This window comes from Saxophila tyrrhenica, assembly GCF_035928015.1.
Source record: "Saxophila tyrrhenica strain CCFEE 5935 chromosome Unknown scaffold_12, whole genome shotgun sequence".
NCBI lineage: Eukaryota > Fungi > Ascomycota > Dothideomycetes > Mycosphaerellales > Extremaceae > Saxophila > Saxophila tyrrhenica.
The window spans coordinates 66,270-89,335 of record NW_027041744.1 but is presented as its reverse complement, the minus strand read 5'-3'; the positions used below and the strand labels follow the sequence as shown (position 1 = coordinate 89,335).

Sequence of the window (23,066 nt, the reverse complement as noted above, 5' to 3'; positions counted from 1 at the left end):
GGGTCGTGTTGGTGGAGTGTTGAAGAGGGTGGCGGTGGAAGATTGGCCTCCTTATGATGGCGTGTTCAGGTCAATCGAATGGGTGAAGATTGGTCTAATGCTGTGTCTTGCACATGAAACCCGCGTGTCGCAGGCTTGGTAATCGCTTGTTCAAGTCTGAGAGATGTTGTTCAACGCCTCCTCGTGATCTCGTGCCGATGCCCGCATCAGCTACTCGTCGTCTCTCGGATACGCCCAGTCCGAAGATGTCTGTGGTTGGATGTAGAAACACAGGAGGCGGTGCATACCCAATCCTGCGGTCCTGCCGCAGCGTTGTGGAGCTGGAGGGGGACGTCGGGTTTACAGATCCTCCGATCTTGCAGGGTCTTTGCCTCCAATGCGAGCAACAACTCTACCAAAATAAAAGTATAACTGCTTGACCGGGCAACCAAACTTTGCTATATGTACAGTGTAATCTAACACACACCCACCAACCATCACACCCCCCTAAAGCCCCCTCCAAACCCAAACGGCCGACCCCCGGGTCCTCTCAACCCAGCCGTCCCCTGCTCCACCGCCCGACTCGCCCTCTTCGCCTGCATAATTCTCCCCAACTCCTCCCCACCCCTCTTCACGGCCAACGCCTCCGGCTCCGCCCTCCCCACCTTCAAATTCACCCTGCCCCTCTCATCCACGTGCGCCGTGCCCGGCTGCACCCAGACTTTGTTTCCACCTTCCAAATCCTCGTCCAACTGCCCGGTCATCCTGCTCGCTTCGGAGACCGCCTTCTCGCGTCCCTTCTGCTGCGCGGGCGGCTTGGTGTCGGACTCCGTGTCCGTGGCTACGAAACCGCCGACGCCGATCCTGGCTTGGTGCTCGTTGAGTCCGGCTGTAGTGCGGCGGGGGCGGACGACGCGGGCTTCGACGGGGGTGCCGTAGGCTTGTGGGCCGTAGAGCGGGTGGTTGGGCATGATGGCTGAGCTACGGAGGTGGGAGAGGCCGGCGGCGGGGTGGGTGGTGGGCGGGCCTTCGTCGACGTCGGTGGCTGCTTGAAACTTCTTGAGGTAGGAGTCCATTCTCGCCGTTGCGGTGTTGGGACTGCTGTTTCTGCCGGGGTAGTAGAGGTTGGGCAGATCGAAGAACTCCTGGATGAGCGCTGTGAGGTTGGAGGAGAGTCGGTCGCTGATGTGTGTGTCGCGGAGATCCTTCTCGATCTCCGTCAGTTGCTCGTCCGTAGGTCTGAGCTCCACCCGCAATCGTGCAATGTCCGCCCCGGACAATGGCTCGCCCTGCTCTCTCGCCTGCCTCTGCGCCTCCGCCATCCGCGAATCCGCCTCCTTCCCCCGCACAAACTCCCTCCACTCCCCCTTCCTCCGATCAATATTCCGCTCCAACCACCGCGCAAACTCGCCCTCCTGCATCCCAGGCACCCAAGGGCCAGCGAACTTCCACCTCTGCATCGTCTTCGGCTCCCTCATCTCCATCCCTGCCCTCGCAAAACTACCCATTCCCGCCTTCCCTCTCCTCTCCACAGGCATCTTCGCCTCCGGGTCAGTGTTGTCGATCCAATTCTCAAACACGCTCCTTGGCTCAGTCGGCGGCCCAGCTTTACTATCCTTCTTCGGTAGCTTCTGCACGAACGGCACACCCATCTCTCCGAACTTCCGCTGCCCCACCACTACGTCTGCTGAGCTCGCAAAGTCCGTGATATGTTCATAGGTGTCTTGTGCTTTGATGCGGACGACCGGGGTGCTGGTGTTGCGGGTTGTTCGGGCTGGCAGCGAGCGTTTGAGGCCGAAGTCGCCTCGGTGTAGGGAGGCGGCGGGTGTGGTGATGGCTTGATGGGTTGGGTAGGGGAGAGTTGCGGTGTCAGAGGCGCGGTAGGTGCCGGTGGAGGTGAGGGTGTCGTTGATGGGGGCCGGTAGAGGTCGGGGGAGCGAGAAGAGACGTGAGGTCTGCAGGAGTCGCGCCGTTGGTGACGAGACGGACTTTGACATGGTGGCGGTAGGGTAATGGCCAATTGGCCTTGTTGTTGACGCTCAATGGCGAGAAAGTGGTGATGTTGGAGCCATCTCGACTTCAAGATGCACTTTGCGGGCAAATTCGGACTCCCGAGCGCCGACCATTCAATACAGCCAGATGTGACTGCTTCTTCAAGGCCACCAAATCTATGTACATTTGAATCTCAAGACGGAGACGAAGGCTATCATGATGTGTCGACGTATATCTCATTCAGCGAAAGCGCTGTCACAAACGGTAGCTGTACCAATGCACAAATCTGTAACCCCCGACCATCATCTATATATTGCGCCCCTGAGCGCCGTACCGATGCGCCTCGCAATGCTGATGAAACCTCCTCAAACGCCGCCTGCTGCCAACAAAGATCCATCGATAGCACCCACTCAGTCTTTCCACCGCTTCAAGAACTTCTGCATGTCATTATTTGGAGTCGGCTGTTCTTGCGCCTTGGCCTGTCGAATATATTAGCTATGGCTCCTCTTGGTGTTGAAGCACAAACAACTCACCTGATTCACACTTTGCTTCCTAGTAAACGTCTGGCTCTCCGTCACTGTCGTCACAATCGTCGGTCGCGCCAGCCACGTCGTCGCCACAGTATACGCGCTAGTTGGGAACAACGGCTTGAAGTCCTTGACCGTGATCTTCGTGGGCGGGACACCCTGCATGGGCGCGTATCTCGTCAGACCAGTTTGCATGGTGTACGCGACGTCAAAGGCTCCGTCGGCAGGTGCTGGTACTGCTGCGGGGACGGAGGCCACTGGTGCGGCTCCGGCGACGCCCTGGAGAGTGTGTTAGTCAAGCGGCAGAGATCAAGTGGTCATGGTTCAAGGCGTACGTTGACGTCTGGAGGGCTGGCATTGCTGCTCCCGAGAGCGCTGACGGCCTTCCTAATGGCAGCGCTCTGGGGCGATCCAGTCATGCCAGTGAGCGAGAAGCGGCCAGAGTTGGCTGTTACAGTACCGGTTTTGGCCGTGGCGATCATTTGAATGTAGCTGTGAGCCTTGTGTCAGTATACCGCTGTGCACTCCGTAATCAAGAAGTATAGAAAGCGCGAAACGTACAAGCCATTTGCCAGACTCGCAGTGATTGTGGGATCGATCGTTCCTGTGACCTGACCGCTCGAAGGAAGCTTATTCCCTTGAGGCCCGATTGCTACCAGTCCCGCCTGTGCAATACGTTAGCACTCTGCTGCCCGTACGTCCCATCGTCTTCCGCTCAAGTCTCCGCCGGCTCTCTTCTCCCCCTTCGATGTCGTGTCCAACGTACCGAATTACTCGGACTGTTGCCCCCAACCCACAGCGTAAGGGTGTAGCTCTGGAACTGCGACAGACTAGGGTCATCGCCATCATCTGTCCATTCCACCGTTATCGAGCCTGCGGATATTGATGCGCCGGGTGCGGGCGATGTGATCTTGGGCGCGGCGAGGATGGAGGGGGTGAGAGCGGCGAGGAGCGTGAGAGGGAGGAGGTGGAGCCGCATCGTGGCGGTCGCAGAGGGGGTGTGGTCGCTGTGCTGTGGTGCTGTAGTGTATAAGAGTCGTCAATGAGCTGTCGTCGAGTGAGCGAGTGTGGATGTGGAAGTGAGATGAGACCGCAGTTGCCAACGTCTCCGATCACGATACCGCCAAGATGCAGGTACGAGGCGTTGTGGCGGCGGAACAGGGGGTCTCAGCCTTATGAGAAGCAACACCAGGATGAACGCGTCTTCCACCTTGTCTTCAGGTTCATACAACAAACACGAGCACGCACAACGAAGCGCCGATGTAGTCGCCATTTGCGAAGATAATCACTCTTGCATCACGTCCAAGTGAGGAGCAGTATCTCCCACATTGGTCCATCCTGCCAGTCCTCTGCGACTGTTGAATCTCTCACTACACGCCTTCACGCCGTCGAGAAGAGACATACTCGGTGTAGTGTGGGAGCGGCGTCATGAAGGCACTCACAATGCTATCCCCCGGTACCAGTACTCTCAGTAATTCCCCCATCAACCACCAGCGCGTGACTCGTCACATATCTGGCAGCATCGCTCGCCAACCACACCACCGCATTCGCTACATCAAAGCTGTCCCCCATCTTCCCCATCGGAACATTATGCTCGGTGATCTTCTTGAACACCTCCTTATCCTCTTCCTTCTCGCTGGCCCCAAAATTCTCCACCAAAGGCGTGTACATTAACCCAGGAACCACAGCGTTGAATCTGATCCCCTTGGCCGCATACATCACCCCGCTGGATTTTGTGTACCGGATAACAGCTGCTTTGGCAGTGGCGTACGCGATCTGCGGCTTGCCGATGTACCGTAGTGCGGTGATGGAGGCGTTGTTGATCACGACGCCTCCGTCCCCTTGGGACTCTATGATCGGCAGGACAGCATGACAGCATCGGTACACGGAATGGAGGTTGACATCGACCTGCTGCATCCACGCCTGCTCGGTCATCGATGCTGGATCCCCTGGCCTCGTGGCGCCGACGTTGTTGACGAGGATATCGATCCGGCCGAACTTGTCCACTGCAGCCTTGACGAATGCATCGACATCGGACTGCTTGGTTACATCGCAGGTCACTACTTCGACTTCTGCGTCCGGCTTTGCGTCTAATAGGCGTTTCTTGGTGGCTTCTGCAGCGGAGAGGTTGATATCGCAGCCGAAGATCTTGACGCCGTTGTAGCTAAGTATGCGAGCAGTAGCCGCACCGTTACCCCAGGTCGGAGATTTGGGAATTCCGACTTGCCCAATACCGGTTATCAGGGCCACTTTGCCAGCTAGGTCCGGGAAAGTCGGGAAGTGCTTGGGTGTTTCGTTGGTAGCGGGTTTGGGGAGAGCCATATTTGGATGGTACGGATGTGGACTTGACACTTTGCTGATTGAGGAAATGACTGACTTGGAGGGATTGAGACTATCACGGCAAAGCCAGTCGACCGTCAAATAACAAGGGAGTGGAAGAGTTGTCCAAGATCCTTCTATTTTTGAACGAAGTTTGAACGAATGTTGATATGTATTATCAGATTGCACAACAACAACCGCAGGCCAAGCCTCCGATATCGTCTACATCGTGGCAGGCGCTAAGGACCTCGTACAGTATCCGTCCGCATCAATCGCATCAATTGTTCTCGGAGATGGTTCTGCTTCGAAGCTTCAGAAGCCCCTCCCAAAATTGTCCTTTGCGACCTCGGTCGAGCAGCAAGCTACGGCCGGAGCTGATCTCACAGCCTTGTCGAGTCGGCGACTTCACCTCTAAGTGAGAATGACCCAGCTTACCGGCGTTCGAGAAGCAGTATAAAGCATTGTTGTCTGGGACGGGATCTGGCATTCGATGAAACTAGGACCCGACTTCTGAACAGGTCGACCTACTTGGCACAACCTCATCAGATACACTCCGGAGTCAGTAGCATGCAACGGACAAAAGCCATCAACGATCATCTGCACCCATCGAAAGAGGCTACAAGCAACATGGACATCAAACAGTATCCTCTGTCGCCACCAACGCTGGACGAACTCGTCTCGGTCATCCAACCAGCACTGGAAGCCAACTACAACACCTCGTCCATCAGCGTCACGCAATGTCCCGATCTTCGGGAAGCACCATACAATCTCGCTGCCGAAGGCTTGTCTGGTAACGAGCTTATCATGGACATCGGCGGCCAGCCCAACCTCTTCCCGGAGCCGAGACTTGATAGAAAGTTCGACATGGCTGGCTGTGCCAAAGCTGTCGGCATGTCTACTGATCATGGCTCATGCATTGGTGCTGGAGCCGGACCCTGGCATAGGCTGGGAATCAACTCTGAGCTTGCTCCGAACTTTAGCTGGAAGGGTGACTATGGGCAGGGTTTGGTGAACCAGACCTACTACACCAAGATAGCGAAGAAGTCTGGAAAGGCTGTCTGCGAGCGGAGTGAAAGTGTTGACTGCGCACTCATGATGAACCTCTACGGCTCAGCAGGCCAGCCTGGTCCCGTTCTCAAGGTCACTGCTCGAGGTCGGAAAGGCGGCGAGAAGAGCTTCACCGACTGCATTCGGCGTGGGATCTCCAAACACTACGGCAATGCTAGACCGATTAGTCTGGGCGGCGTCTTCGTTGTGAAGTCTGGCAAGACGAATTACCACGTCATGCCGGACTTTCCTGAGAAGCCTCCCGGACAGCAATACACATTCAAAGATGCTAAGCAGTTGAATGACTGGCTCACGTATCATCATTTCGAGTCGACACCCGACTCCCCCATTGTCTGTCTCACTGTCTTTCACTCTACGGACCCGGACAAGAAGATGGGCTTGAGAATCGAACATACCCATTGCTTCACTACCGATGGAAGCAATCGAGGCGGCCACTACCACTACGACCTCGAAGACGAACAAGTGGAATACGAAGCCTACCTCAACACCGCAAAGATCATCTACAGGATCGACAGACCCGAAGTCACATTGGAGCGAGACTTGCACGACTGAGCTCAGAGGACCAACACCATTACAACCCCATTAATTACGCCATCTACAGACATCTACGCATTCCATCCATCATGCTCTAGTCCCTGTCCTTCCCAACATCACCCCCCTTGTTCATCTTAATCGCAGTCATGACCTGCGTGTTCTTCCCACTCTTCACATACCCACGCCCATTAGCATGCTTCTCCAAATAACACCCAGCCCTTGGCACATAAGTCGCCACGGTACAATCGTGCACATGGCTGCAAGCCTTGACGCACTGCTCGAAGCTCAGATGGTGCAGCGGCGGGTAGTGGTAAGTATGGGACTGCGTGTCCCAACCACAGAGAATCCCGAACTTGGTTCCGCGGCCGCCGGTCCAGAGGGTTCCGCTGGACGATGGACAGGTGATGTGCTGCTTGTGCGAGGGCTTGAAGTGGAAGTCGGCGGCGTCTTTGCCGCGGTTGTTGTGGGACTGCTGGGCGCCGGCGCGGTGGGGCTTGACGAGGTCGTCGTCGTCGTCGTCGATGTCGGCGTCAACGTCTTTGCCGCTGCCGCCGAGGCGGCCGCCGTAGTGCTTGCCCTTGTGCTTGAGGGGCCCGGCGGAGACGGAGAGGAGGAGGAGGAAGGCGGCCAGCAGGGTGGCGAGGAAGGTGATGCGGGCCATTGTTGCTGGGTGGATGGGGCTCTTGCTTGCTTGCTACTACTGGAGAGTGAAGTTCGAGAAGCAGGAGGATGGAAGGAGGAAGTTGAGAGAGTTGGAGAATGGAATCTAGATATTCAGATACGATGCTCAATACTGAGCTTTCATTCGCATGTGCAACAAAGAACTCCTTCCGCATGCGGGTGTGTGGCATACCCACTCTCCTGAACAATGACCGACAGCAAGGAACACTCTCCAACGGTCCTAGTCGCATGCTCGTGGCGCTGGGCTCGGTCCTCCTCCAAGGTCGCCGCTCTTAGTTAAGCTTGATAGCAACCCTGTAGGCGTTATTGTTCTTCTTCACATAGCCTTTGCCCTTCACATTGCCGATTGTCTTCAGGTAGCACGTCCCCGTGTACGTCGCGACGAAGCAGCCGTCCAGTTGGCCGCACTCTTGGATGCACTGCTCGAAGCTGATGTCCGAGATGGGGCCCCAGTGCTAAGGTGTCGTTTTGGTGTCCCAACCACAAAGAATACCCTGTCTGTGCGTCAGCTACGCATCTTTCGATATTGTTGGTCTTTGAGAAGTACGTACCCACTGCCCACCGCGCGGGCCTACATACTTCGAGCCACCTGCTGCAGGACACTTGAGATTGTTGTTGCCGGCGTGGAAGTCGAAGTCCCATACGTGCTTGACGGGCTTTGCTGCTGCGAGGCCGGCAACAAGGAGGACAAGGCCAAAGATGAAGTTGCTGATGTAGCCCGAACCTGCCATATTGAATGATGTCGAGTCGGGACAACTAGACTGGGGTGATTGGTGTGAATCGGCTCTGAATCTGGATTTTGTTGCAATCTGAACAGCCAGATATCGGCTGCCCCTCGCTGCTGCTGGTCAACAGTCTTCCATTCCAGGCGTTGCGGAGTACGACAACAAAGAATGTCTTTCAGCTGCAAACAGCTTAATGGTCAGGCGGCCAATTAGCTGTTCGGCCGCGAATTTCACCCCCGTTCAGCGTCCACGCATTTGTTTCAACGCCTCACTCGCCCGCCGAAGCCCAGCCTTCGCAGCCTCAGGAACATCTTGCGGGTCCATCACAACGTCGAAGATCTTTAGACCTTTCCCGTCGTTCGCCTTCTCATCAGCAAATACTTCAAGAAGCTCTCCCCAAGTCTCTAGTCGCTTCGTAAACACAGGATAGCTAGGATCGTTGCTCTTCGCACCAAAGAAGCTTGCGGCGTCGACGTATCTCCAGGCCGGCACATCATTGTATTCAGCTTGCATTCCATTCAAGTACCGCTCGTACGTGTACCCAGCATTATTGACGATGAAGATCGTGACATCCAGATGATACCTGATAATATCCGAGAGAGACTGACATGTGACCTGAAAACTCCCATCGCCTTCGAACAAGATAGTCCGGCCTGGCAGCTGGTGATCACGTTTTGCAGCTGCGATGCCTTGGGCGGTTGGCAGCATGCTTCCAATGGCATTCCAAATTGGGCTGGCCACGACCTGACAGCTCTCCGGCAACTGAAGGGCCCTACCTCCGATCAGTGGAGTGCCGTTAGCAAAGAGCAGCGTGTCTTCTGGTTTGAGGTAGGTGGACATTGTTGGCCAGAAGTCATCCTGGGTGGTTGATTGAGCGGGAGAAGGAGGCTGTCGCTTCTGCGGTATCGTCTTGTTGTTCTCGACCGCTTCATTCCGAACCCGCTTGAGCAGCTCAATATCCGACCTAAGTGTAGCCACCAGCTGCGCGAGGGCTTCTCTGCCGCTCGACTCGACCATACTTCTCCCTTCCATAGTCGACAGCTCAACCGAGTCCAGATTGAACGATATCACATTCTCAGTTTGCGGTATAGCTGACCATCTTGAGGTATTGGTATCACTGGGCAGAGGCCCAAAGACAAGAACCATGTCACAGTTGCGGCTGTATTCCGTGGTATTTGGCATGTCCGGGCTCCACGATGGCAGAAGTTCATCGATGATACCCTTTCCAGACGTGTAGCTCATTGCCGGGATATTGGTCAATCTGACAAGCTCGTTGACCCCAGCCTGGAGTCCGAAAGGGTACGATAAAGCATCAGCAATGATGAGCGGCCTCGCTGCTTGCGCCAATCTCTTGATGATGTCTTGGACCAGGCCAGCGTCCAAAGTTTTACGAGAGACCTGGATTGGATCGTCGAGCAGCTCTGTTGATACAGGCAAGTCCACCATATCGCTAGCCAACGTTACATAGACCGGCTTCGAGCGCTGAATGGCCGTTTGCAAGGCATCGTCATACATTTCAGCAGCGTCGTTGGCATTTTTGGCAAGCCTCAGATGAGCTTGCTTGCAGACGACATGGTCGACCATCTCGCTATAGACATCCATGCCTCTTCCTGGTATCGTATGGTGTACGAGTCTGGAGGGGTCTTGCTGTCTCATGGGCTTTGAGCTGGGTGTCCCGACGAGTTGCACGACAGGGACGCTTTCCGCTTGAGAGCCTGCAACAGCGTTGATTGCCGAGAGCTCTCCGACGCCGTAAGTAGTCATGAAAGCACCTATCATGGGGCTTGGATCCATGTCCTTGGATCGATGGCGGGCGAGTTGGCTGACAGTTCTGGCGTATCCGTCTGCAGCGTAGCCGGCGCATAGCTCGTTGGCGTTTCCTATCCACTTTGACCTCGACGTCGTAACATGATCCAGTGTACGCAGGAAGAAGTCTCCGGGCACCCCGTGTATAGTGTGGCAATTAAGTTGTTGGAGTCGCCTGAACACATGTTGGGCTAATGTCCGTGGCATGTCTTCACCCGCCGTCTTAAGGCTCGCTCAATTTTTGCTGAGGGACTGCCGGTGACCTCAATAGTCTTCGGAGGTGAGAGCTGAGCGATGCCATTCTTTCCTGGGAGACAATTGTGTTAGGACATGTTAAGCAAGAAGAGGTGCAAGAAGGCTTTGCTTGGCCGAGGTTTCGGGCGGCAACGACACGTCCCTCTCATGCACCAGCCGTCCCTCCCTCCCTCCTGATTCATTAGCACCATCACCGACAAATCTACCAAAGACTCAAAGCGTCGTATGGCAGAGAAATGACCATCAACAGACCGCAAATGCGGCGTGGTAGTGTGGATATTCGGCGGCCGACTACGCAAAGTCTCAGCGCGCTGGGTGACCATGAATTCGAATGCCTGACAGTCTCATACCATTTGACAACCAATTTTAGGCCCGAGCGAGAGACGATGGAGGTCAACGACACGTCCAGCGTGGAGCATGACAGTCCTTCGGATTCCGTATACGTCCTTCATCTCCTTCTAGCTTCGCTCGACTGAACGGGACAGCTGTAGCTCTCCAAAGCTCCAGTATGCAAGGCTGAGGTACCGAAACGCGGATGTAGTCAGAGGTTACCAATCGGTCCACAGAGAACCAAGAAGGCAATCATTTGTTCTAGGGGCCGAAGTTGGTCAGCTCTTACGCAGAGTACAATGGTACAACATCAAGGGTATGAATACCATACAGAAGCACCTCTGCGACTTTCAGAACATCATTGAAGACTGTCCAGCAGCAACATGGCTCGCACAATCGCAGTTCTCGGGTCTACTGGACAACAAGGCGGAGCAGTTGCCCGAGCTTGTCTCAAAGATGGCTGGAAAGTTCGTGGCCTCACCCGCAATACGAGTGGGAAAGGAGCTCAAACTCTAGCTGGCGAGGGTGCAGAAATGGTCTCGGCGGACATCGACGACCTTGACTCGCTAGTGAAAGCATTCGAAGTTCGTCACTCCTCCATGACCAAGGAGCATAGACTTCGACTGACCTTCCTCAGGGTGTCCAAGCGGTCTTCTGCCTTACCAACTTTTGGGAGCTGCTTTTCAGCGGCAAGAGCGCAGACGAAGCCGACAAGGCCGAAGCAAATCAGGCCTACAATGTCGCTCTTGCTGCCTCAAAGACACCTACCCTGGAGCACTACCTCATGTCCACCCTCCCCAACGCCACCGAGCTCACCAAAGGCGAACGGCGGGTGCCACACATGGATTACAAAAGCGGTGTCGACGAGCGCATCAAGAAGGAGCTCCCAAACCTAGCATCCAAGACGACCTTCATCTGGATGGGCTGGTACAGCTCAAACATGGCAAACATGTTCTTCTGCCGTCCGATGGAGGTCCCGCAAACTGGCAAGTATCTCTGGACGCAGCCATCCCGCGCTGATGCCCTTTTGCCTGTCTCCGGGAACGTGACCACCAATCTGGGCCGCTTCGCTGTCGCCGTTCTCGCCCATCCAGACAAGACCCGTGGCATGTACGTCGATGTGCGTACGAACCTCATGACTTTCACCGATATCCTCAAGGTCTGGTCGGAAGTCACTGGTAAAGAAGCGGTGTATATGCCCATTGCACCTGAGGCGTTCAACAAGCTCTATGGTCCAGCTGGTGTCGAAATGAGCATGCAATATCAATCTGGAGAGCTCTGGGGTGATTGGGAACGCTTGAAGGGCGATGCTATGGTCCAGCCAGGCGATATTGGCATCAGCAAAGACCAGCTTGTTGATCTCCGTGGTGATTTGGAGATACTGAAGGCTAAGCTGTTGTAGGCAGGTAGTAGCGCATAGCTATATGGTAGGAGAGGTGTTGAATGAATTTCCAATCTTACAACGGGCCAAGAGAGCATTTCACTCGCAAGCCAGGACCAATTGACATTGCTAGATACTGACACTACGATAGATCCGGGACAGCCCAAGGCGTCCAGCTCGGGTCGAAAGTCCAGTTCCCTACCGTCCTGAACACATTGGTATCTGCTTCGCGCCCCAACAAGAAACGGCTAAAAAACGCCGCGACCTCGCTCCGCTGGTCATCCGGGAAAGCGCAATGGTCGTGTGGCCCATCCTGCGAGAACCCCTGATGATCTGGCACTCCGAGCGCCGTGAAAATGTCATTTGCAGCATTCATACACTCCCAGCAGCTCCACCCACCCAGCCACAGGAAGCCGACATTGCTGGTGGAATACAAACCACGTGGTGCAATTAGCCCGGCCAGCTCGTGATGATCCACCGGTAGCAGGCCGACAGTGTAGTTGTCCCGGCCAAAGTAGTCGAAGGCTTCGGAGAACCAGACGTTCTCCCCAACGATTTCCTGTGCCGTTTGCGTGAGGAGGCCTTGGTTCACCAGCATGTCCCGGCTGGTGCGCCAGCATGCGTCGCCGCCGGAGCCCGACTCCTGTGGGATGGTCAGGGCAATACGCTCATCGAAAGCACCGGCGACCATGGCACCTTTGCCGTTGCGGGAGCAGCCTGTGACTGCGACACGCTGGGGATCGATGCCGACTTCCGGATGCGCTTCGAGGGCATCGATGATGCGGGAGGAGGCCCAAGCCCAAGCCATCAGCGCGCCGGCAGTGGTGTCGCCCGAACTTCCATACAGATCGTAGAACAGGCCGACGCCGCGGCTGGATTGGTCGTTTTGCTGAGCGATGGCGTCGACATTGAGCGTGATGGTGGCGACTTGGGGTGGGATTGGTACGGTAGTACCGCCGTAGACGATGATTGCTGGCGCTTTCTTCTTCTTCGTCTGCTTGCTAGCAGGGTCGATGGGGACAGAGAACGTGATCGTGTTATCGTCCGACAACCCGGTAACAATGTGGAGGGTGTCATTCGAGAACATCGAGGAGAAGACTGGTGGCTTGGATGGTTTGTAACCCAGCTCATATTTCTGGGACGATTTAGTATTGCAGACGGAAGGGTGGAAGACTTCGCACTCACCTCAAACAGCTCCCGGATCTGTGCTGCCCTGCATTGCCACTGTGCTGTGGACTTCACTTTCCGTCCATTGAGGAAGTGGAAGGGATCAGGAAGGACGTATGTCTGGTTCTTGAGTTCGAGGTCCGAAGGAAGCTTGGTGCAGTGCTTTGGAACTGCAGTTCGTTCGACATTTGAGCCTGCGGCGAGGGTAGCAAAGGCGCCGAGAAGCAACGAAGTATAACGCATCTTTGCGAGGATGAGCCGCCTTGAAGCCTGTCCATTGTGTGCAACTCGCCCATGTTTATACCTGTGTCGACGTAGATTTCACCTGCTATTCAGCCGCGAGAGAGTGGTACCGCTTAAGCGGGGCTCCACGGGGTGGTATTGATTAATACCTGCAGACAATATGGATGGTGTCTCGGTCTATACATCTGCCGAATGCATTGCTTGAGAGGGGTCCCACTATAGGTATCGAAGCTTTTGGCGGCTAAAAGGTCAAGGCGGGTCGATTAGTTTCCAAATATCCTTGATACTCCTACCCCATACGTCCGGTCACCCATATACACAGTTGACCCGGCTGATTGAAAAGCTCAGCTATCATCATCCTCCCCAGCCGTACGCGTGACATTCCCCGCCAGCACAGCATCCAAGTAGTCCCAGTCGATATTCGGCGAGCCAACCTCATACTCTCCTCCAAACTTCTCCTGCATTCCTTCCCCGATGTCCAACCCTGTCATCTCGTCCATCATCTCTGCGCCCTCTTGGCTCCACATCGGCCCCTGCTCAACGTTCACATCTGTCACCGAAGCGTTACTGCAGATCAAAACCGCTTGCTCGCGGGTCGTGATGTCGCTTTGGTCCAGGCCGAAGTTTCGCCATACCCTTGCTCTGAACTGCTGCAGATACTGCCAGCTCTCGTGACCGCCTTCCAGTAGTGGTCGCTTCGTTATCGTATGCTCTGCACCAGCTCCCGCCACGATACCGCCATCAGGACCAAGAAGCGCGAAGACAAGGTCGATCGCTTGTCTCGAACGAGCTGCGTGTGCTGAATTTGGCTTGTCCAAAAGATCCGTTAAGAGGAGCATGATGGCGTTTAGAGGTTGATGGTTGCCTGGCCAGCTCCAGTTGAAACAGCGGAAGGCTTCTGTTGAGGCGATTTGTCCGATCTTCAAGCAGAGGCTGTGGCATGACTGTATTGCTCTGCGGTCACATTAGCCGTGGCTCTAAGGGCGAGGTGGGAGGCTTACTGAGAATATAAATCGGGCCACAAGTATCCCAGCTGCGACCGCAGGACGGGATGACAGATGATAGAGAATGCTTGGTCCATGTAGACCGACAGTAGCAATCTGGCCCACCTGTTGAGGATAGGGTTGTTCTCGAAGTCGTCACTTGTTGTGAGCTGCCGAGCTGATGTCGATGAGGAGTCTGGTATGCGAGAGATGCGCCAGTTGAGGTCTTCTCCGAGTAGCTTGAACTCGCTTCGCATCGCGACCAGAGCGGTCGTTGTCAACGGTACGTTGGAGAACAGACGTGCCAATGTCCGGCGCATCACCACTGCCTAGGTCAGCAAAGGGAAACCAGACTTTACAGCAGACACTTACAGGTGTATCGGAGTTTGCCAGCCGCGAGAATCCCAGTGGTAGATACCATCGATCGGTCATATCCCGGTTGGCTCGGATCTACGACACTATGGTGAGTTTGTGTGCGATTACGTACGGCAAGTGTGTAGTTCGCACCGACGGGAGTGCCAACAAACTGCTCTTTAACCTCAGAGATCCCTCTGACATCCCACGCCTGAAGGTCGAGAAGTGGTGGGAGACCTGCGGCAGTCGCTATGAGAGTGTCGACGTGGACCACGTGCCTTGCAGTGACCGAGTCAGCTTTGTTTGGTGGTTCATTCTGGATCTGCCACTTACCACCATACCCTTCGTCGTATCTCAGCGTCAATGGCGGGGACAGTGTCTCCATAGTGACTTGGGTCCTTGTGCAGCCCCAGGAAGAAGGCCACTCTGAGAGCGAGACCAACGATCGGAACGCAGGCCTACAGAGGTGTCAGTCAGTGAGCGATGGGCGACTCGTGACGGTCAGTGTGGCTCACTAATGGCTCCTCCTCTCGTTTACACGTCGAGTTCAGTAGCAGGTAAGCGGTAAGGGTTTCGATCGTTGGAACTTTCGGGAAAGCTGACAACTCCAATCCTTGCGCTCCCAGCTTGAGCAAACGGTCTGACACTTGGTGTGGTCTGGAGCCTTCGGTTGTGCTGGAACCGTTACCAGAGCTCGCAACTGAACCAGCATAACACACTGCGACCAGGAGCGTGGCAAATGACATCGAGGCTTGAGCGCCGGTATTCGCAGTTTCCCACAACTCTTCGTAGGTCTGGCGGAAGGTAGGTACGTGGATCACTGGCACGATCGGGTGGTAGCCGCGTAGGTAGTTCGCTACCAAGCGGTCACAAACATCTCTTGGTGGAAGCTGGCTTGCAAACTCCGGACTCTGAGCGAGTGTACGCATCGGTATGTCGCCGCCATGAGCCCACTCATATCCGCCTAGCCGAAAACGACCACTGAGTGCGGCAGGGCGAACGCCACCCGCTCTGCGTTGCGTAGCAGGACGCTCTTCCTCAGATTCGCCGGCGGAGCTTTCTTCGGTCTCAGGGGAAGTGGAGCCTGAACGCAATAAGTATCGAGCTTCTCTCGCGAGAACTTCGTCGAGCTCAGCTACCTCTTTGGCCATGGACGCCCAGAAGGATGGCTCGGCATAGCGTGCAAAACCGCCATTGTGGACAGAGAGGTGGCCGTCTAATGGATGTAGAGGCTCGGGTTCCTGGATGCTTGGGGTCGAAACATCTGTGATTGACTGCGCGCGTGAGGTCGAGGCTATGCTGCCAACGTTGCTTTGAGTCTGCAGTGCTTGGACCATTCGACCGAGCGTCTCGACACGGTCCTTGATACTTTGTAGTCGATTGGACGAGATCGTCACCGGTGGGGATGGTTCGTTGTCTTGACTTGTCGTACGTGATGGTCCTGCGGGCTCAGCGGGAGTTTCCTCTGTGGATTCGTCAGTGAACAGTAGGACTATGTTGTGGCAGAGCGACTCACCAACGAAGCGAAATGTTGGGGATGGCTGGGGGAGCTGGTCCTCGTACACACACTGCAATCAACAGTCAGTCTTCCGACGCTCTTGAGGGGGTGGCTCCGGGGGGTCATCAGAGTGCTTCTTTTGGCAAGCCAGACGTGCCCTGGAGGTGCATGCCTGTCCCCGGCCGTGATGGTAGCCTTACTGTTGTGCCGGCCTCTTTACAGCGGTTACATCTAGGCCGAACACGATCGCAACGGATTTTCCTTCGTCTGTGTTCCCAGATAAGTATACGTTCAAGGGTCAAGCTCAATCTCAAGCATACCTGCAACTTCGACATGTGTTGACCGATCGTTCTGCGCTTCGGGGAGGCATTGCTCTTGATATTGACCGTTCGTCCTGGTATCTGCTTGCTGAGCGCGAGTGTGTGAGTAGGATTCTGAACCAACATCTTCGAAGTCTTTATACACTCCCCTCCACATCGCTAGTCGTCCCTCAACAGGATGATTTGTGTTGTTGGTTTCAACACAGATACGCCGCCAGGGCCGCTGGCTCGACTTAGTCACACTCCGTGCTATAGAGCATTCGAGCACTGTTTACGACCAAGCTGAGCTCCAACGACGCGGTACAGCGTTCAACGTATCGCCTACCAATGGACTAGGTCGCTTGTGCCGGTCCGGCTAAGGCCAGCCTCGCGGCAGCCAGTGGCTTACGAACGGCGGTCATCGGTTCAACCTTCGGTAGCACTGGGCTATACCTGGTCGCCGTGGTGCCTGGTCATCAACAGGCCTTTCGAGCTCTCAGGGCAGTCGGTACACGCGAATATCGGTGGTGTGTCTACACCGAATTTGACTCGGACTGCTGTTGCTTCTCCATCGGCCCATCGTATCAGGAGCCAGGGGCAAGACCGACATGGCAGAGCGGCGCAAGCGGCGGAAACGACGGCTGAAGAATCCGCACGAAAGAGCAGCGTCCGTAAGTTGGTGGCACGTCATCGCAGGATCCAAGCATGAGAAGCTTTCGACCTCCCCTGCAGTCTCGTCTCTCCAGGATGAACGCGAGCACTTCTTCGAAGGCGATGAGGCCTCCTTCACCCGTTGTCGAGATGGTGAAGAGCAGCGGTCGCCAGCTTTACCACAACGTTACTCGCGTGCCAAACGATATCGAGATCTCTTCGGAGGTGTTCTTCGTGTCGGAGCATGATTTGAGCGACCGATCTCCTTCTGGGGCTGCTTAGCACGCTTGTTCAGCGCCATTTTTCGCTTTGTCAGGTTGCAGGTGGAAGGCACTATCCACTACCTTATGCAAGAGGCAGATCGAACGCAGGAATGGCATTGTATGGTTGTTCAAAACACGCTGTATTCTAGCTTTACTGGGTGATGGAGACTACATGGCTCCACGTGCAGCAGCTTAACTCGGATACTCCACAACGCTCTCTTGGATCCAACGGCACCAATGGACCAACCCACAAGCAATGCGACCCTCGGACTACTACCTTGCCACTGAACATGAACTGCCGGCAGACGAAGGCCATATGACATTCCATCTCATATCCTATCGCCCTCTAATATTGACCTGGCCTCCTGACTCTTCCACCAACTCACGCCCTCCTTTCCAGGATACTCATACTTGTCCATACTCTCCGGCTTCATCTCCACGGAATACCCAGGCTCTGTCGGGGTGGTGTAGTAGCCATCCTTTATGACTGCCGGCTGGTAGAAATGCTCGTGCAAATGGTCCACGTATTCAAGTACGGACAGCTTTCCGGAGACGACGACATAGTCGATTGTGCTCAGGTGCTGAGTGTACTCGGGTAGACCAACACCGCCAGAGTGCGGAACAATCGGAATGTTGAATTTCTTTGCCATGAGAAGCACCGCGAGGACTTCGTTCACGCCTCCCATTCGGCAGGCGTCTATTTGGCATACGTCGATCGCTCCTTGCATCAGTAGTTGCTTGAAGATGACTCTGTTCTGGCACATTTCGCCCGTTGCAACTCCGATGCCATGTTGTTTGAGAGCTTCGCGGATGGCTTTGTGGCCGTAGACGTCGTCTGGTGATGTTGGCTCCTCTATGAACCAGGGCTTGAACTCGGCGAGATGTTGCATATATTCGATTGCTTCTGGGACGGACCAGACCTGGTTGGCGTCTACCATGAGGACGTTTCCTTTGTCGTAGCCAATGACATCGCGTGCAATGGCCAATCGCTTTCGGTCCTGCTCGATGGATGTGCCGACTTTGAGCTTGAAATGCCTGTATCCATGGCTAAGGGTTTCCTGCAACAATGCCTTCATCTTGTCTTCTCCATAGCCCAGCCAACCGGCGGAAGTTGTGTATGCCTGGATGTGGTGGTCAGCATGTTCTCCAAGATCGAGAAAAATTCAAGATGAGATGGGAGTGTCCCTACCGGCACTGCTCGATTGTCCTCAGCCTCCTTCATGCGCTGAGCCTTCCCAGCTTCTAGCCCCTTCAGCATATCCAAAGCCTCCTCAGGCGTAATAGCATCCGTAATATACCGGAAGTCTATGCACCTCACAAAATCCTCCGGACTCATCTCCGCAATGATCCGCCATACAGGCTTACCCAGCACCTTCGCCCACAAATCCCAGATGGCGTTGACCAAAGACCCAAGAGCAAGATGAATGACACCCTTTTCCGGCCCAATCCATCTCAAGTGCGAATCTGAGACCAGGTACCGCCATGTCTTGCCCCAGTCTGCCACAAGGTCTTCCAGCTTCTTGCCTTTGACACGGTCGGCGAGGAGGGATATTGCTTGACAAACGATCTCGTTGCCGCGGCCGATGGTGAAGGTCATGCCATGGCCGGAGTGATCGCTATCTGTGTGGAGGATGCAGTAGGCGGCGCTGTAGTCGCCAGCAGCGTTCATGGCATCGCTACCGGTCTTGTCTAGGGAGGTCTTGCTGTGTTAGTTGAGTGAACGGTGGGCTAAAGGGTGGATGGAAGCATACTGGGAAGCGGACGTCCCGCGTCGTACAAGATGTGATGGTCACCATTGTTGCTATATCTTCTAGTTCAGATGGAGGAAGAGACAAGGTACTTCGGAGGAATGAGAGTATGAAATGTGAATGAGCCGTTGGGAACTGTCCTGTACTTAGCTGAATCGGCGTCAATGGTCGTCGTTCTGATCGGTACACTACTGGAGCCGTGGTCCCAACACAATGGCCTCAATGGGTGTTGTCGGCGAGACGCGGTCCAAACAATCAGCAAAAGTTCGTCATGCTTCGGCAAAACGAAGACCGATAGGCACGAGAGCGGGCGGGAGATTGGTGGAAGAGGTTGTTGCGGCGCCGATTTAGGAGGTCGCAATCGCCGAGACGCTAGACCGAATCGGGACTTTCACATGCAAGACGTGTTTTCGGACATCACCTCCTTCCATCCCACCTTGACGGACGGACTTCACGGACCTTCTGGACCTTCTAGACGAAAGTAGAGACGACAATGCTTCGTCCCGAACAAGCTGATCATTCCAGTTCTAAATTCTACCTATATCTTTCCCCGGTCGAGGAACTTGTTCGGCACCTCAATCTTCTGGTACCTTACGAACTCGGCCACACACTTGCCCAAGAAATCGTATGTACTATTGCTGTTCACACCGCGATCCATGTGATCGTGTAAGACAAAGTGGACGGCCAGGACGTTCTTGAACTCGTAGCGGTCGATGCGCCCGCCCTTGTATTCGTCTCGCAGCAGCTCTTTGATCTTCGCAGTGGAAAGCAGGCTGCGGAGCCACTCGTACTCATCCGCATGGCGGACGAAGAGGCCGATATTGACGTTGCTGGACTTGTCTCCGGATCTCGCATGAACGACGTAGCCGATCGGAGCCAGCGTGGTTGGGCCAAAGGACTTCAGATCTGCAGGTCCTGGCTCATCGTGTGTAGGTTGCTCTGCCGGATATGTCTTCGTGGAAGTGGGAGTAGGGATATCAATGTCCTGTCCGCCGACATGGACTTGCTGCTTCACCAAGGACTGCTCCATGAGTGAGACGTAGTACTCGTAATACACCTTCGGCTCGCTCTGTCTGGTGTCAAGATGGAATGTCGCTGCCGGATAGGTGATGTTGAGCACATCGATGCAAGGCCGGAAGAACTTCTTGTGGCTGATGGCCTCTCGGTCTCTCGCCTGAGCAAATACTCTGAAATCGACAGTAGCAGAGGCCTGCGTCCTGGCGTCCTCTGCAACTGATCCGTAAGTGTCGAAGACGAGGCAGTGGAACTTGTCCAGACCTGTAACGGCTTTGAGACGCTCCCTGACCTGGGCCTCGAGCATCTCGGCCTTTTCTTTCACGTCAAGCCCGACAAGGAACCAATGCATCTCGGCTTGGTAGCCTCCCTGGACGGTGAAACCGACCTTGGTCGTCGGCGGAGGTGGCATGCCCTGAATCCCGCTCAGTCTCACTCGGTTCTTACCGACTGACTCCAGTTTGGCGTTCGTGATCTCTGCAGTCACATCGCTATTGAAGTACCAGGGTCCTTGGATCTCATACATGAGCTGGCTCGTACAGGTCTCCACTGACACCTCGGCGTCGAAGAAGCTGGCCTTAGTAAGGACGACATCCCCGTCTGCTGCGACTTCGGCGATGGGAAAGCCAGTTTCCACGTTCTTAGGAAAGCGTTTGAAGCCGGTAAAGTTGGCTCCGGTCATGTACCCAGTACACTCGATCAGATGCCCGGCCATCAGAGCACATGCCAGCTCTTGATGCTGGTCTTCTCGCCAGCCGTGCCACCAAGCGGCTGCGCCGACAGCTGGACTGGCGTCTGCTACACGGCCGCACAGTACCTGTGGTAAGCATTGATGTCAGCATCAGTCTGTACCAATTCCTCCGGGCCTCTCGAGTAAGTCTTGTTCCAAATTTAAAACGTACAATATCGGCGCCTTCGCGGAGAGCGCGTGCAACACCCCACGCCCCCAAGTAACACTGTGCAAAAAGAACTTCCTCACCACCTTTGACATAATCGATGGAATCAACCTAGTCAACGCAATTCAGGTCAGTGGAACTTCCAGTAATGGTGTTCAGGAGCAGACGTACGTAGTGCTTGAACGCCCTCCCTTCCCGCATGAGCTTCTTGACAGTGTCGGTGACAACATCTAGATGAGCGTCAGCTCTCGCAATCTCTCATCTCAAGCTCACAACAGCATGGCATACCTCCATCAACATACGCAACGTTCAAATCCAACCCCTTCTCCTTCACAATCCCAACAATCCTCTCATGAAGCTTCTCCGTATCAGTAGCTCCAGCATTGACAGCTACCTTGATACCATTCTTCTTCAAACCTTCCAAAGCAGGAGTAATTGCATGAACGAATGTCTCCTCGTAAGAGAACTCCTCCAAGCCCATTGCTTTACCTGCTCCACGAGCACACATGTTCCACTCAGACATCCAGTCGCCGCAGAAGACGTCGGCTTCCTTTGGCTGCGCGTTGGCCAGCATCGCGAAGATCTCATGGCGGTCCACATTGGAGGCAGCTATCTGTGCGATGCGCACTGGCGGCTTGCTTTGGGATGTTGCTGACGGAGACATGGTGGACAATGGAAAGATGATGATGGAGGAGACGGTTTGGATATGAAGTTGTCAATATGGAAGAATTGAACTTGTGGTCTTACCGGTTCTCCATTGATGTCCCTGCGCAGGTAGAGCCATATGTAGTTACGTATCCATGTAGAGTTCTCCTCGGGAGGAGTAAGGTCGAGGTTGAGGGGCATAGTTGGAGATGCGGCGGATGTTCTCCGACTTACAAACATGACGCCTCAAGGTCCTGTCGAGGTCCTGTGTCTGGAAATTGCACGTCAGCGCGGGTACTGAAGTCCGGTGCCATTGTCAAGAAGCTTGTATTCGGGAGGCTGTCCGTCTGTCCTTGCAGGGTAGGTCTGGAGACGGGAGATGTTCGAGGTGGGGGGAAGCTTCGAACGCCAGCCCGGGTGTGTTGCAAGGAAGGCATCCACTCAGACCGGACGAAGAGAAGATATAAGAAAATGCTATGTCATCTCCAGTCATCTTCAAAACAGTCGACTCGAACATACCAGGTACCAAAAGGGAACACTCACAACCCATCAGTAGCAATAGGAAAAACTCCTGCCCCAACAACCTCCCTCTCAGACGACCCAGTCAGTCCCCCGTAATTCACAACATACAACCTCCCCGTCTCAACATCACCCTTCGCCCTTCCAAATTGACAAGCAGTCGGTCCAACCAGCCTACTCTTCTGCCCACTAGCCACACCCTTCACGCTCCCTTCCTTCACACCAACCTCCAGCACCGCACTAGTAGACCCACTCGCAAGCCATGTCCTTCCCTCTGCATCTAGCACCGAAACATCCGGTCCACCGCCTCCACCTTGCCCGTTTGACTCCCAGTGAGCGGACCAACAGGCGCGCGAGCGAGAGGCGGGTCCCTGCCTGTGTTTGTGAAGTACAAGTACCTCTCCTCGCCGGAAGCGAATTGCACGCCATTGATGCCCAATCCCAGCGATGCTGACGCATTCGGCGGCATCGCCGGACCTCGAGGGCGACGCTGTGTGCTCCCGTCGCTGCGTCGAGACGGTACGCCGACCCGGCCACGGGGTCCGCGGTGTTGTTGGGGGAATGAAAGATCGTGCGGAGCTTGCCGGCGTGGGCGGGGAGGTGTTGTTGAGATGGTCCGGAATCGAAGGTTGCCGGAAGAGAAAGGAGGGGTGGAGGGAAGACGGGGACTGCGTAGGTCTTCATGACCGAGAAACTACTCGCCGCCAGGATGAGTGACAGTAGGAAAGACGATACCAGGACAAGCAGCCATAGCTGGGGCGAGGATAAAGTCGGAATCTGAAGAAGTAGAATGGTAGCCTTACAATACTGCGGCTGGGAACCTCGCTGGATTTATACGCTGGCAAAATCATTGCCCCGATGCTAGTAAAGGTCTTGATGACGGCGTTAGAGTGCTTGATCAACGCAGAGTCAGCCTACGCATGAAGAGAACATGCCTGCGAACAAGGCAAAGTGGCAGTAGCGCTCTGCAACGAACACTGCCATTGGGGCCGCGATTATAGGATGCTGTCGTGCACATCAGAATACATGCGGATGTTCTGAGCTTTGAAGCACGTTCTCAGCTTGGGGAGGGATGAGGCGGTCATGACTAAGACTACTTCGGTACAAAAGCCTAGTAATCTTCTCAGCCTCTCTCTCTCCCTCCGTTCAGCAAGTAACGCTTCTGCACAGCTGAGCTGAGTACAGTACA

The 23,066-nt window shown here is 55.0% G+C and overlaps 12 protein-coding genes across 12 annotated transcripts; 2 read left to right on the top strand and 10 right to left on the bottom strand.

The window, feature by feature from the left end:
- Positions 1 to 210: 210 nt before the first annotated feature.
- On the bottom strand, positions 211 to 1,976 carry LTR77_007584 (uncharacterized protein; the record flags this gene model as incomplete). The annotated part of the gene is made up of 3 exons (XM_064804821.1): positions 211 to 249; positions 288 to 437; positions 483 to 1,976. 3 exons carry the CDS (start codon positions 1,974 to 1,976, stop codon positions 211 to 213), a joined length of 1,683 nt encoding a protein of 560 aa, XP_064656663.1.
- A 405-nt stretch (positions 1,977 to 2,381) lies between these two features.
- KRE9_2 (Cell wall synthesis protein kre9 precursor) lies at positions 2,382 to 3,477 on the bottom strand (the record flags this gene model as incomplete). The annotated part of the gene is made up of 5 exons (XM_064804820.1): positions 2,382 to 2,450; positions 2,505 to 2,777; positions 2,834 to 2,990; positions 3,060 to 3,163; positions 3,265 to 3,477. The coding sequence occupies 5 exons, from the start codon at positions 3,475 to 3,477 to the stop codon at positions 2,382 to 2,384; spliced, it is 816 nt and encodes a 271-aa protein (XP_064656662.1).
- A 467-nt stretch (positions 3,478 to 3,944) lies between these two features.
- LTR77_007582 (uncharacterized protein) lies at positions 3,945 to 4,820 on the bottom strand (the record flags this gene model as incomplete). Its single annotated transcript, XM_064804819.1, has 1 exon — positions 3,945 to 4,820. One exon carries the CDS (start codon positions 4,818 to 4,820, stop codon positions 3,945 to 3,947), a length of 876 nt encoding a protein of 291 aa, XP_064656661.1.
- Positions 4,821 to 5,110: 290 nt separating this feature from the next.
- LTR77_007581 (uncharacterized protein) lies at positions 5,111 to 6,437 on the top strand (the record flags this gene model as incomplete). Its single annotated transcript, XM_064804818.1, has 2 exons — positions 5,111 to 5,232; positions 5,336 to 6,437. The coding sequence occupies 2 exons, from the start codon at positions 5,111 to 5,113 to the stop codon at positions 6,435 to 6,437; spliced, it is 1,224 nt and encodes a 407-aa protein (XP_064656660.1).
- Positions 6,438 to 6,513: 76 nt separating this feature from the next.
- Positions 6,514 to 7,080, bottom strand: LTR77_007580 (uncharacterized protein; the record flags this gene model as incomplete). The annotated part of the gene is given in 2 exon segments (XM_064804817.1): positions 6,514 to 6,676; positions 6,695 to 7,080. The coding sequence occupies 2 exon segments, from the start codon at positions 7,078 to 7,080 to the stop codon at positions 6,514 to 6,516; spliced, it is 549 nt and encodes a 182-aa protein (XP_064656659.1).
- A 292-nt stretch (positions 7,081 to 7,372) lies between these two features.
- Positions 7,373 to 7,831, bottom strand: LTR77_007579 (uncharacterized protein; the record flags this gene model as incomplete). Its single annotated transcript, XM_064804816.1, has 2 exons — positions 7,373 to 7,555; positions 7,652 to 7,831. The coding sequence occupies 2 exons, from the start codon at positions 7,829 to 7,831 to the stop codon at positions 7,373 to 7,375; spliced, it is 363 nt and encodes a 120-aa protein (XP_064656658.1).
- Positions 7,832 to 8,065: 234 nt separating this feature from the next.
- On the bottom strand, positions 8,066 to 9,838 carry LTR77_007578 (uncharacterized protein; the record flags this gene model as incomplete). Its single annotated transcript, XM_064804815.1, has 1 exon — positions 8,066 to 9,838. The coding sequence occupies one exon, from the start codon at positions 9,836 to 9,838 to the stop codon at positions 8,066 to 8,068; it is 1,773 nt and encodes a 590-aa protein (XP_064656657.1).
- Positions 9,839 to 10,599: 761 nt separating this feature from the next.
- On the top strand, positions 10,600 to 11,618 carry LTR77_007577 (uncharacterized protein; the record flags this gene model as incomplete). The annotated part of the gene is made up of 2 exons (XM_064804814.1): positions 10,600 to 10,800; positions 10,854 to 11,618. The coding sequence occupies 2 exons, from the start codon at positions 10,600 to 10,602 to the stop codon at positions 11,616 to 11,618; spliced, it is 966 nt and encodes a 321-aa protein (XP_064656656.1).
- A 121-nt stretch (positions 11,619 to 11,739) lies between these two features.
- cip2 (carbohydrate-binding module 1) lies at positions 11,740 to 13,007 on the bottom strand (the record flags this gene model as incomplete). Its single annotated transcript, XM_064804813.1, has 2 exons — positions 11,740 to 12,732; positions 12,783 to 13,007. 2 exons carry the CDS (start codon positions 13,005 to 13,007, stop codon positions 11,740 to 11,742), a joined length of 1,218 nt encoding a protein of 405 aa, XP_064656655.1.
- Positions 13,008 to 13,351: 344 nt separating this feature from the next.
- Positions 13,352 to 16,288, bottom strand: LTR77_007575 (uncharacterized protein; the record flags this gene model as incomplete). The annotated part of the gene is made up of 7 exons (XM_064804812.1): positions 13,352 to 13,940; positions 14,009 to 14,315; positions 14,363 to 14,622; positions 14,678 to 14,802; positions 14,860 to 15,809; positions 15,861 to 15,912; positions 16,163 to 16,288. The coding sequence occupies 7 exons, from the start codon at positions 16,286 to 16,288 to the stop codon at positions 13,352 to 13,354; spliced, it is 2,409 nt and encodes an 802-aa protein (XP_064656654.1).
- Positions 16,289 to 17,384: 1,096 nt separating this feature from the next.
- Positions 17,385 to 18,851, bottom strand: LGD1 (L-galactonate dehydratase; the record flags this gene model as incomplete). The annotated part of the gene is made up of 3 exons (XM_064804811.1): positions 17,385 to 18,176; positions 18,245 to 18,754; positions 18,807 to 18,851. The coding sequence occupies 3 exons, from the start codon at positions 18,849 to 18,851 to the stop codon at positions 17,385 to 17,387; spliced, it is 1,347 nt and encodes a 448-aa protein (XP_064656653.1).
- A 490-nt stretch (positions 18,852 to 19,341) lies between these two features.
- Positions 19,342 to 21,377, bottom strand: LTR77_007573 (uncharacterized protein; the record flags this gene model as incomplete). The annotated part of the gene is made up of 4 exons (XM_064804810.1): positions 19,342 to 20,634; positions 20,720 to 20,824; positions 20,885 to 20,943; positions 21,002 to 21,377. 4 exons carry the CDS (start codon positions 21,375 to 21,377, stop codon positions 19,342 to 19,344), a joined length of 1,833 nt encoding a protein of 610 aa, XP_064656652.1.
- Positions 21,378 to 23,066: the final 1,689 nt, after the last annotated feature.